General features: G+C 42.0%; 2 protein-coding genes across 2 annotated transcripts; both read right to left on the reverse strand.

Annotated features, from left to right (window-relative positions):
• Nucleotides 1-1,866: 1,866 nt before the first annotated feature.
• LOC112182465 (eukaryotic translation initiation factor 2 subunit beta) lies at nucleotides 1,867-2,895 on the reverse strand. Its single transcript, XM_024320960.2, has one exon. The coding sequence runs from the start codon at nucleotides 2,768-2,770 to the stop codon at nucleotides 2,039-2,041; it is 732 nt and encodes a 243-aa protein (XP_024176728.1). The 5' UTR covers nucleotides 2,771-2,895; the 3' UTR covers nucleotides 1,867-2,038.
• A 7,212-nt stretch (nucleotides 2,896-10,107) lies between these two features.
• LOC112172472 (ubiquitin carboxyl-terminal hydrolase MINDY-1) lies at nucleotides 10,108-11,859 on the reverse strand. Its single transcript, XM_024309831.2, has one exon. It carries the CDS (start codon nucleotides 11,857-11,859, stop codon nucleotides 10,297-10,299), a length of 1,563 nt encoding a protein of 520 aa, XP_024165599.1. The 3' UTR covers nucleotides 10,108-10,296.
• Between the last annotated feature and the right edge of the window lie 558 nt (nucleotides 11,860-12,417).

The raw sequence follows: 12,417 nt of genomic DNA on the forward strand, positions 1-12,417 counted from the left end.
TGAAGATTAGATAACATTAAGTATATTTTTTTATTATTATAAAAAAAATTATTAATAAACATCAGCGACTGAGATCCGCTGAATTTGCTAGTTCACTTATATGGTCGGAGTATAGAATCTTATATTTTTAGTGATATTTAGATATTCCAATGAGGAGAGCCCTGCCTGAGGCTTGAGAATTGAAGCAGGTCGGACCCTTCTCAAACAGGTGGCTCGATCATTTGTTTTTGGCCATAGAAAAATAGTATCGATCTACCTTGGCACGTAATAAGCATAAAAGCATATTAGCAGTTGAGTAAACAATCAATTAGCGCATATATCCAAGTAGAAAAGAACCACAAAACAATGACAACAGATCGAACGTCATCCCCCGCGATCAATCAGCAAATAGCAACCAGTCAACCAAGCACATATTATTATTCTGAACAACAGATTTAGTACGTGGTAGATGCATGTTATTCAACATGCGATGACTCACGGGCAGAAGACTTGGAGTCCATCAGACCATCACATTGCACGCGGATCCATCGAAACGTGAACGAGTTGACAGTTTGATACCTATCGCATCACCCGACAAAGACAAGCTGATTAATATTGTTCGTCTTTTCAATCCCAATCGATCAAAATCTATTCTCCACCATGCAATGGTCTTGTTTTTTCTGCTTGTAGCACACCATTCTTTAGCTTTTGGCCCGGCCGGTCTCTGTAAAAAACTAATAATCGTGTTCAAGTTGTCATTCTGTGACAATCAAATCTTGTGGTATATTATTTAGCACTACTTTGTCGACTACTCGACCATTAAGCGCCAAAGACCCAAAGTCATAGTCATAGTCAGTGCCAAATTGCTACACCGCCACCGAAAGATCATCATCATCGATCATTTTGTTTTGTATCCCTTTCATCGAGTCTTCGTATGTCAAGAACTTGTGTCGTAGAATTTTGCTCATCTATGGACTTGGCCCGCCAGAGATAAGAGCGAGGCGAGCCAAGAACCCAAAATGTTGGACCTCTCAATTCTCTAAGAACAAAATGAGTAATATGAGAATCAGCAGGAGCCTACTTCAGTGGTTCTCCTTCACCTATTTATGGGATTTTTTTTTTTGTATTTAAAATTTTATTAAAAGAATAAGAGAAAATACAAAAATGGAGAGGGAGACATCAACCAAAACCCCCTCCCAGAGAGGTGAAATAAAAGCTGAGAAAAAACTAACAGAAAAAGCAAAACAAGGCTGTAGTAGGCTATAGCAGTTGTAAGTTATAACACCCGCATATGCTAGCACTAGCCATGAGAAACAAACCAAGAGATTGAAAAACTACACCAGTGTCACAAGTCCACCATATAATTAAGGAACTATAGGTGACTATGCAGCAACATGTAAAAGGAGCCACCATCGCCATGCTTCATAATTAAACCAATGAGCCCTTGCAGCATCATATCCAAGTACTACCAAACTCTGCATTATGAGAGAAAGAGGAGTACATCAATTGAATATCACCTTGTCTTCTAGCTCAATTAAACCAAGTCCAAGAACAACTATCAGACACAAGTCACACAACAAGACAGTGCAAACTTTTTTAATATATTAATAATCAAGCTGCTGAGAAAATCATCATTGCTCCCATCAATGAGATTTGCAGAGCAGCAGAGGAAACCTATTTATGGGATATTAATTTGTTAGGAAATTTATAGTGCACATGCTATCAATTCTGCACAATTTTTTCACGTTCGTCAACTTCACTTGTAATCTTGTATCTATGAGTGGATGGAGATCCTCATTTTGGATACAATATTATTTTTATCTCTACATCTATGTAAGTATCAAGTACGAGAAACCACTCCATTCTTAAAAAAAAAAAAAATAGAAGTACAGAAAACACTCGCACACTTAATGTTATTGATCAATAAAAATAGGTAAACAAAGGATAAATCTGCCAAAAATTGAACAACAAAACTAGATCCTCACTCAAACTCAAACTCCGCTCTTAACTGATTTACTAGTAATAGCTAGTAGCTAGTATAATCAAGTCTCAGAACAGATCATGCTGCACTGTTCCTTTTTCCAACTTTGGCAAGAAAACCAGCTTCAATAGGAGCAACTGATCGTGAAGCACAACACCTCTCGCATCTAAGATAGTTGAGCCGATTTTCTTTTGAAAGTCGAGTGTCTGGACGTTTGCACGCGAAGCAAATCACATATTGATTGGCATATTTTCGCAAGATTGCTCCGAAATTCTTAGGCGAAAATCTTCCCTTCACAACTAATCTCAGCTGTCCATCAAGCGATCCACTCGTCCCCAATTCAGCAAGCATGAAACTCATTACATGATCCGGCTGCCTAACCATAGTCCTACAGTACTCCATGAAATTGACAAGAACAGTTTTTTTGGACCCTTCACGAAGAACTTGAGGAGGACTCAGAACTAGACCACACTTTTCTCCATCCGCAAGCTTCGGATTGTCGTCACGAAGCTTCATCAGCAACCTATCAAGAAGTTCTTCATATTCGTAGTCAGCCTCGCCAGTTTTTGTCTTCTCTAAAGCCGAGCTGTTCATGGAGGAATCATCAGTACTAGTACTCGATTCCTCAATCGCAATTGCCTTCTTCTTTTTCTTCTTTTTTGTAGGATCGAAGGTGGCTGCAGCCTGAGCCACCTTATCCTTCTTATCATTCAGATTGTTATCCCCCATGTTTGATCTGAAACAAAGCTCTCTCAGATTGTGGTTGTCTTCCATGTTTGATCTTGAACAAAACTCTCTCAATGCTGCCATCTCTGTGATCTTTTCCTCCCTGCATGTTTCTGCCTCTGCTTTGCTGCATATTGCTGCTTCTAATTTGTTTTCATCATTGTTTTGTTATGTGCTTCAATTTTGCTTTGCTAATTTGCTCTGTTTATTTTGTTGCCTATTTATAGGCACTCCTATACTTGACGGACAAGTAATTATTTAATTCTTTATTCACAAGGAATCGTAGTGCCTTCACTGGCTAGCTTGAGTCTTAAGAAAGCTTCTATTATGTATGTTGGAAGTAGAGGAAAACAGTGGTCAATGTTGGCTGCTGCCTACAACTTCTACATGTTTTTCATTATAGCCATTGTAAGCTTCATGTAGCTAGGCAGACTTTTTCGAGTGCATCTTTAATACACACACACACACACATATCAGTTTTACCATATATATCAGTTTTACCATTTACCTTATCATAGGGATTAAGAACTACCAAATGAAGCTCTGGACTAATCCTCAATCCAGAAACAAGCTGCAAACGAATAGCATCTGTAAGAACATTCTCTGAACTCTCAATTATGTTGACCATGGTATTGTGGAAACCAATAACAGTATCACGAACAATACCCAGGCGCGCGCGACACATTTTGCAGGCTCAAAATTTTTTCCCAACTGTACTTTGATCTCTGTAAATTATCAGCATCATTCCAATAGGCCATCCCATCACAACTGCTAAGTTCCCACTGCAAATGAAGAGATGATGAGTTTGCAAAAGCTTCTTGTAGAAAGTGATTTTCCTTAAGTTGATGTTTACAATTGTACACATATATAGCAGTAGTAAGCTGCTGTTACAATGCAGGCAATAAACTATATTTACAGCTAGAATAAAAACTGATAAGCAATTATAGCTCAGTATCAAAACAGCCTATGAACAAATCAATGGAGAAGAATTAGATGACTTGATTTCAGGAGAAGATTTAGTCTCTCTAACACCCCCCCTCAAACTTGGCGGCTCCGGACGAACAAGTTTGCTTGAAAAGAGAAGATGACGTGACTTGTGAAGTGGTTTAGTGAGTAGATCAGCTGGCTGATCAACAGAGGGAATGAAGCAGACCCGATGACTACCAAGAGCAACTTTTTCGCGGACATAATGATAATCAAGCTCGATATGCTTAGTTCGAGCATGGAATACAGGATTGGACGCCATGTAGGTAGCACTAAGATTATCACAATGCAATAAGATGGGAAACTGAATGCGAGCGCCAAGTTCATAGAGCAGATAACCCAACCAAGTAGTTTCAGCACAGGCATGAGCAAGGGAACGATATTCCGACTCGGCACTCGAGCGGGCAATCGTGGGCTGCTTCTTGGAACACCAAGAGATCAAATTCGAACCAAGATACACAAGATAACCTGACGTGGACCGGCGGGAGTCGGGACAGCCCGCCCAATCCGCATCAGAGTAGGCGAAGAGGTGCACTGGCTGATGTTGAGGAGCAAAGGATAAACCATGACCAAGTGTGCCTTTGACATAGCGAAGAATGCGCTTCACGGCAATAAGATGAGGTAGACGAGGTTGACTCATAAACTGAGAAACCGAGTTGACCGCAAAAGCAATATCCGGACGTGTAATCATGAGGTATTGTAAAGCACCGACTAGTGTCCGGAATTCAGTGGGATTATCAAGTAACGCACCATCAGTGGCAGTGAGAGAATCCTTGGTAGACATAGGGGTACTCATGGGCTTGGTAAGCAACATATCATGTTTAGAAAGGAGATCATGAGCATATTTGACTTGATTAAGGTGAAGGCCATGAGAGGAGGTGTGAACCTGCAGACCAAGAAAGTAGTGGAGTGGCCCTAAATCTTTAATGTCAAAACCACGGGAAAGAGCATCAATGAAGCTTTGAAGAAGGCGATCATTGCTACTCGTGACCACAATGTCATCCACATACAACAAAAAATAAATAGTGTGCGGACCATGAGAAAAAATGAATAAGGATGAGTCTGCCAAACTTTGGGTAAACCCAATAGACAACAGAAAAGATGTCATTCTCTGAAACCACGCCCGAGGAGCCTGCTTAAGGCCATAGAGGGATTTGTTGAGTTTACAGACATGAGTGGGGTGAGACTGATCAATGAAACCAGGAGGTTGAGTCATGTAGACATCCTCCGTAAGAAAACCATGGAGAAAAGCATTCTTGACATCTAATTGACGAAGAGACCAACCACGAGACACAGCAAGACTAATAACAGTACGTATGGTAGCAGGTTTGATAACAGGACTGAAGGTTTCATGGAAATCAATACCTTGCTGTTGGTGAAAACCTTTGGCCACAAGACGAGCTTTGAAGCGTTCGACGGAGCCATCCGGATTCCGCTTGACTTTGAAAACCCATTTGCAGCCAACAGTGTTCTGTGTGGGAGAAGAGGGAACCAAAGACCAAGTGTTGTTTTTCATCAAAGCATTGATTTCGTCAACCATAGCAGCACGCCATTCAGCCTTCTTTGAAGCTTGAGAGTAACAAGTAGGTTCAACCGAGTCAACCATGGTGAGGAGAGCTCGAGGAATGGGATACCGCACTGTGCCATCACTTGGGATTCTGGGTTTTTGAGTACCATCTTGGAGGCGCGTGACCATTTGGTGTCTGGAAGGAGAATTGGTAGCCGGAGGGGGAGAACTGGACCGGTGGGCAGGGCCGTCGGTGGGAAGCCGATCAGGAGCAACAGTGGACGACGATGTAGCGGTGGTGTTGATGGGAGGACCGGTGATGCCATGAGGAGCAGGAACAGCGGAGGGAGGCAGCGACGGAGCAGGAACAGAGGAGGGAGGCGGCGACGGAGCAGGAACAGCGGAGGGAGGCCTGGGTCGGCGGTGATATGTGATTACCGGTGGAGATAACGGAGGATTAGATGGAGGAGGCGCGACCAAGTCTGACGCAAGTGAAGTCGAGGATTGATGTTGAACAGACGAGGTGGGCCGAGCGTTTGGGCCGCTGGGCAAGTGGGCATCTTGGATGAGAACAGGGCCGGTTAATTGAGTTAACTCCAAAGCCTTTGACACTTGAACTGATGGGTCCTGCAATTTTCTGTAAGGAAAACTGGTTTCATCAAATAAAACATGCCGAGAGACGTAGACACGACCAGATTTCGGATCCAGACACCGATAGCCTTTATGTTTAGGGCTGTAGCCTAAGAAAACACACTCAAGACTACGACTAGAGAGCTTATCCGAGACATAAGGACCAAGATGAGGGAAACATGAACAACCAAAGACCCGAAGAGAAGAATAAGAAGGCGGAGTACCATAGAGACGTCGATGAGGTGTATCCCAATCAAGGACAGGAGTAGGAAGAAGATTAATAAGATAAACCGATGTTAAGACAGCCTCAACCCAAAGATTATGTGGAGTACCCGAAGTAAGAAGAAGAGCACGAGCCATGGTGGCAATGTGGCGGTGTTTACGCTCGGCAAGGCCATTTTGTTGTGGAGTATGAGGACAAGAAAACCTTTGTTGGATTCCCAAGGAGTTACAATAGTTAGAGAAAGCATAACTGACATATTCGGTACCATTATCGCTTTGTAGAAATTTGATGGAAAGGTGGAACAGATTTTGGATCATAGCAACAAAGGTTTGAAAATGAGTAAGAACCTCATTTTTGCGACGCATGGGATAAATCCAAGTATACCGAGAAAATTCATCAGTAAAGAGTACATAATACTTAAAACCACTGATTGAAGAAGTAGAAGAAGACCAAACATCACTATGAATTATGTGAAATAGAGTAGTGGCAGTTGCATTATTAGATTGAAAAGGTAACTGATGAGATTTGCTTAAAGCACAATCTTTACAAAATGACCGAAAAGATAATTTAGAACCAATAGAAGACCCTATACGGGCGAAAACATTCGACGAAGGGTGGCCCAAACGGTTGTGCCAGATGGTGGAGTGAGTGGATGTAAGAGCATGGGGAGTAGGAGACACACTGGACAGATCTAATGGATAGAGACCATCTTTACAGGGGCCCTGAAACAAGAGACGACCAGTAAGTAAGCAATAGATTTGATAAAAATCAGGAGCGAAAAGGAAAAATACACGATTGCCTTTTGTGAAACGAGCAACTGACAACAGATTTTTACGAATGGAGGGAATACGGAAGACGTCAGATAAAGAGAATTGAGAAGATCCTAAGGAAAAAGGAAGGGTACCAGTATGAGAAATGGGCATCGAATCCCCATTACCCATATACACATTATGAGGGCCACCATATGGTTGAGAGTGATTGAGAGGCATAGCGGTCATGTGGTGAGTTGCACCCGTATCCGGATACCAATTCGGATCAGCAGCAAAATGGGCTCCTGCAAAAGGTGCAGTAGTAGATGGCCCAGGAAATCGATGGGGACACTGATGCAGCCCATGTTGGTTGGTATGGCAATTGGGACACCACGTTGGAGCTGGGCCGAGAAGCCCATTTGATGGAGAGGGGCGCACAGCCCAAGCAGGAGATGTAAATGGCCCTAGAGAGGGCACGGGCATCTGTTGCGCAGGAAAGGAAGCCGCAATCTGAGATGGACGACCACGGTAGGAGCGCCCACTGTTGGAGCGACCGTTTCTGGGAAAATTTCTGCCAGTGTGGGAGCGATTGTCACGACGGGAAGAAACTTGGCTTTGATGATAGAGAGCAGTGACCGGAGTGGAATCAGAGGGGCGAGATTGAGAAGCGTCAAAGGAAAGAATCCGGGCACGCAGCTCTGTAAAGTCAGGGAGAGGAGATTTCTGCGTGAGAGCAGTACGAAGCATGAGATAGTCAGGACCAAGGCCATGGAGGGTTGCAAGTACCAAGTCTTCATCCGGAACAGGTTTGTTGATGGAGGACAAGGAATCAGCAATAGATTTGGCATGGCGAAGATAATCATCAACGGATTGGGTTCCTTTGTGAAGATCAAGTAGCTGCAATTTTAGATTGGCAGCGCTAGCCACAGAGCGCTGAGAGAAATGGCGAGCAAGACAATCCCATATGTCTTTGGCAGTTTCGAAACCAATGGTGAGTTGGGCAATATTTTCAGTTAACGTTGTAGTGAGAATACTGACAATGAGCTGATCCTGTTGAAACCATTTTGTATATTCAGGGTTGGGAATTGGAGTGGCTTGTTGAGTGTCAGAGGGAGTGGACATGATGGTGGGTGCAGGTGCAGATTTGGAGCCATCAATATAGCCCCAAAGATTATTGCCATTGAGGAATGGTTTGAGTTGACGAAGCCAAACCAAATAGTTGGTTTCGGTGAGTTTGATGAAGTTGGAGGTGTTGGGAGAGGGAGCAGAGGAAGGGGTGAGGGCAGCCATAGGATCGAGACAGAGGAGAAGGATCAGGTAAGAACCAAAACTACTGATACCATGTAGAAAGTGATTTTCCTTAAGTTGATGTTTACAATTGTACACATATATAGCAGTAGTAAGCTGCTGTTACAATGCAGGCAATAAACTATATTTACAGCTAGAATAAAAACTGATAAGCAATTATAGCTCAGTATCAAAACAGCCTATGAACAAATCAATGGAGAAGAATTAGATGACTTGATTTCAGGAGAAGATTTAGTCTCTCTAACACTTCTCCATTACTAGTGATGCCAACTGCAGCTAATCTAATGGTGCGCTCATTAGCCACAGTAATGGGAGTGACACGAATTCTCCCTGAACTACGGTCAGCCTGGATTGCTGTTCTTATAACTTCAAGTTGAATTACGGGTTCATCAGCTATCAAAGCAATTGATGAGGTAGGAATGCTACATATAAGAGACAACGACACGTCAGCCACGTACTGCAGGCATAGGATGGTCATCCCCAACAGATTACCACAAACAATACTATAGGTTCCAAGCATCTCACGTGAAACTCTGTACAGACTCCTATAGGTCTCAGATAACCGTTTCACACAAGCACCATCATCAATGTGACCATGTTCTTTATTTAAGATCTCCACAGTTTCCACAAACTCAACACCATTTTTCCACTGTTCGAGACCACCAAGAAGCATGACATCCAGATGCGTTCCAGGGACAAGGCACATCTTATCCAACTTTACCAATGGATTATCAGTTTCTAGCTGTTAAGAGTCAAATAAAAAAAGTAACCACCATAATGATTTCCATCACCAGCCTGACGACCATTCAGTGGTGGATATGCCGCAATAAGTGAAGATGATTTTAAGACAATAGGTCCATGAAAAGAGCTTTCAAAGTTGTGATATTCATTAGGCAATGTAGCATGAAAAGTAGCTCCACCAGAAGCGGAAGCATATAAATCTGCCCATGAACATGGAGAACCATAACTTGATGTATGGAACTCAGCATTCCCAACATGTGTAAATTAGATGCCCCCCCCCCCCCCCCTTTGACAATGATGACAGGCCCACTCTCTACTTTCCACTTTATCAAGGAACTGAATGCATCACATCTATAAAGGTAGGCACCATTTGATGCTTTCGTTGTTACAGCAGCGTCATTGACCCTTGTATCTTCAACTATGGCATTTGTTACCCCTAGGCTCAATGCGTTTGTCATAGAGTCAACATGAGCAACTGAAGAGTTTGATGAAACCATTGATGATGTGGAGACGGTCAAGTTAGCACTTGAGCCTTGTTCACACGAATAACTTTCAGATTATAACGAACAGCAGCGCCAACGAGGACAAGTACAGGTGAGGGAGGATCAAGTGACATGGCTTCTGCTACAGTCAGGACAATCTTATCAGCCATGTGCTTGTATTGTGGCTCAAGCAAATGCACAGAAACAGTCTCATGCCCAATTTCGATTCCTTTTACAACATACATGTCAGAGAATACACCACTATCTTCAAGTTTTATTTGGACATCTAGGTCTCCACACAATACTCAGGGGAGAGTCCTTAAGAGGAACATGAACAAGGTGATGCAGTGGTTCATTGGTTTCTAGCTGCCACATGAATTGCAATCCCACCAGTGACGAAAACACATTTTCTTCATTATCAAAGGCATGGACTTGAAGAGTGGCAAGCCCATCTAAGTCGAGTTTAACAGAACTAAGAAATATCTGGATTCTGGAAAGTTTGTCAATAAAAACTTTGCACCGAATCACGACTCCATGCCAGTATTTTCGTCGGTAGCATAAACAGCAGTCTCCTTCCTACCACTATAAGAAGCAACTGATCTCGACCGCGCACTAGTTGAGTAGTGACTAGATGAATTATATTCAGGCAGAACAGAGAGAATATCATGATGATCCCATGACCGTTTGAAACAAAAATTCAGCTTATGTGCAAATATAATTTCTCAACATTTATTCAAGAATAAAACAAGAAATACAAAGAGGGTGACCAAACCAAAGAGGTTTGGAAAAGCAATATTTACCGAAAGCTAAAAATTAGAAAGATACTCGCACACTTGCATGTTATTGATCAATAACAATAGGTAAACAAAGGTTTAATCTACTAAAACTTAAACACCAAAACTAGATCCTCACTCAAACTCAAATTTCGCTCTTAACTGATTTAAGAGTAATAGCCATTGGTTAGTATAATCAAGTCTCAGAACATATCATGCCGCACTGTTCCTGTTTCCAACTTTGGCAACAAAACCAGCTTTAATAGGAGCAACTGATCGCGAAGCACAACACCACTCGCATATAAGATGGTACTTGGGCCGATTTTCTTTCGAAAGTCGAGTGTCTGTACGTCTGCATGCGAAGCAAATCACATATTGATTGACATATTTCCGCAAGATTGCTCCGAACTTCTTAGGCAAAAATCTTCCCTTCACAACTAACCTCAGCTGTTCATCAAGCGATCCACTCGTGTCCAATTCCGCAAGCATGAAACTCATTACATGATCCGGCTCCCTAACCATAGCCCTACAGTACTCCATGAAATTGACAAGAACAGTTTTTTTCTTGGACCCTTCAAGAACTTGAGGAGGAGTCAGAACTAGACCACTCTTTTCTCCATCGTCAAGCTTCGTGGAATTTCCGCTACAGTTGTCCTGTTGTTGCAGAGCAATTGCCAATTGCAGATCGGAATTTATATCGAAGCCTGCTGAAGCTGCACTATCAATGCTGGCAAGGTAGTCGGCAGTGGTCCAATTTTCATGTGATTGGTTATCAACTTTAAATTCCTTGAAATTGCCAGTCATGAACAATGTATCTCCATTCACCTCATTAAGCTTTTCCCACACCAAATCATGCTGATTCAGATAACCCTGATCAGTTGCCAAAAGATAAACTTCTCCATTGATCTTAAACATGGTACTGAAGTGGTTGTTTCGAAAGAAAACACAGAGCTCCTGCTCTTTAAGGCCATCTTGTAAGCAGAAAAGGCCATAGTAAGTCAATTGACTAGCATTGTTCTTCAAAAAAGTCCTGATCAATTCCCCTTGTTGTACAGACAGTTCTGACTGATGAGAATTACTGCATTCAGGATCACCCACTGAAGTTGAAAGCTCACCCATAGACATTTGTAAGGCCATTAACAACTCTGCTTCTTCTTCACGGTCTCCTGCTTTAATTACCTTTGGTTCATCAGAAGAAGCTGAATGTGGAGACTCAACAAGATATCTAGTTTTAGAAAGGCTTGGGGAAGGTACACCAAGTGTTGCAGTCATACTTTGTGTTTCCATTGCAACAAGCTCCCCCATAAGAGTATTATAGGACTTGGACTCAATTGCATTAGCAGTCTCATTTAGCACGGGATCAACTATCCAGCCATGATATAGTGGGATGTCTAGCAGATCAAATATTGCACGTTCTGGAGTAGACTCAAAATCACTTATCCTTGTGAATTTTATGTCGACGTTGATTCCGGTTGCAAGGCGAGGGAGTAGATCGATAGCATCGGCAACAGCATCTTTATTATCAATAGAATCAATTAATCTTTCAGCAACGAGTGTGAGTAACTTTTCTTGAGAGACTTCTGTAGTGTCTGCACTCAAGTTCAGGTTGTTTCTCAGGGAGAGAACATTACAGATGGCGAGGAGAGGGCAGGGGCCATTGTCGTTCTGGAGGACGATAGGGGCAGTGCGGTCCAAGAATTGAATGAGCTTGGTCTTGTAAAGACAGTCCTTCACTGACTGTGGCTGCTGTGGTGGTTCCTCAGACGATGAAGCCATGGCTGTAATCCCAAAATTGATTACATGCGCTTTTTTGGTGAGAGAAAGAGATAGAACAAGAGAGAGAGTTTCTGAGAATGACAGAACATGCAAAGTTAAATAGGCACACTCCTATACTTGACGCACAAGTAATTAATCAATCCTTTATTCACAAGGAATCGTGGTGCCTTCACAATTGGATGCGATGTATTTTAGGAATAGGATCTTTTCTCCTGGGATCGTTTTATTCTTTTCAAGAGTAAAATCTTTTTCATGTATGAGACTGAAATCAATGACCGTGGTAATGGAGTTAAGAGAGTAGTAAATATTTATATCCGGTACTTTTATGTACGAGGTATATAATATAGATAAGTGTATTTAGAGTATGTTTAGCATACTCTTTATTTTTGCTCGTTAGCTATTTTAGAGAGCATGTTTAGTTTTTTATCTATTTTAATAGCTGCATCAGACTACTAAGTGACTCTCTATTATAATTTTTAGCTATCTCGCTCTTAAATATAGAAAGTGAGATAAGACTCTCTATAATTTAAAATATTCATTTTGAGTTATTTTATGTAA

This window comes from Rosa chinensis, chromosome 1 (assembly GCF_002994745.2).
Source record: "Rosa chinensis cultivar Old Blush chromosome 1, RchiOBHm-V2, whole genome shotgun sequence".
NCBI lineage: Eukaryota > Viridiplantae > Streptophyta > Magnoliopsida > Rosales > Rosaceae > Rosa > Rosa chinensis.

Bases quoted from the DNA above. Each gene is read 5' to 3' on its own strand.
- LOC112172472 (XM_024309831.2), bottom strand. From the start codon at position 11,859: ATGGCTTCATCGTCTGAGGAACCACCACAGCAGCCACAGTCAGTGAAG.
- LOC112182465 (XM_024320960.2), bottom strand. From the start codon at position 2,770: ATGGCAGCATTGAGAGAGTTTTGTTCAAGATCAAACATGGAAGACAAC.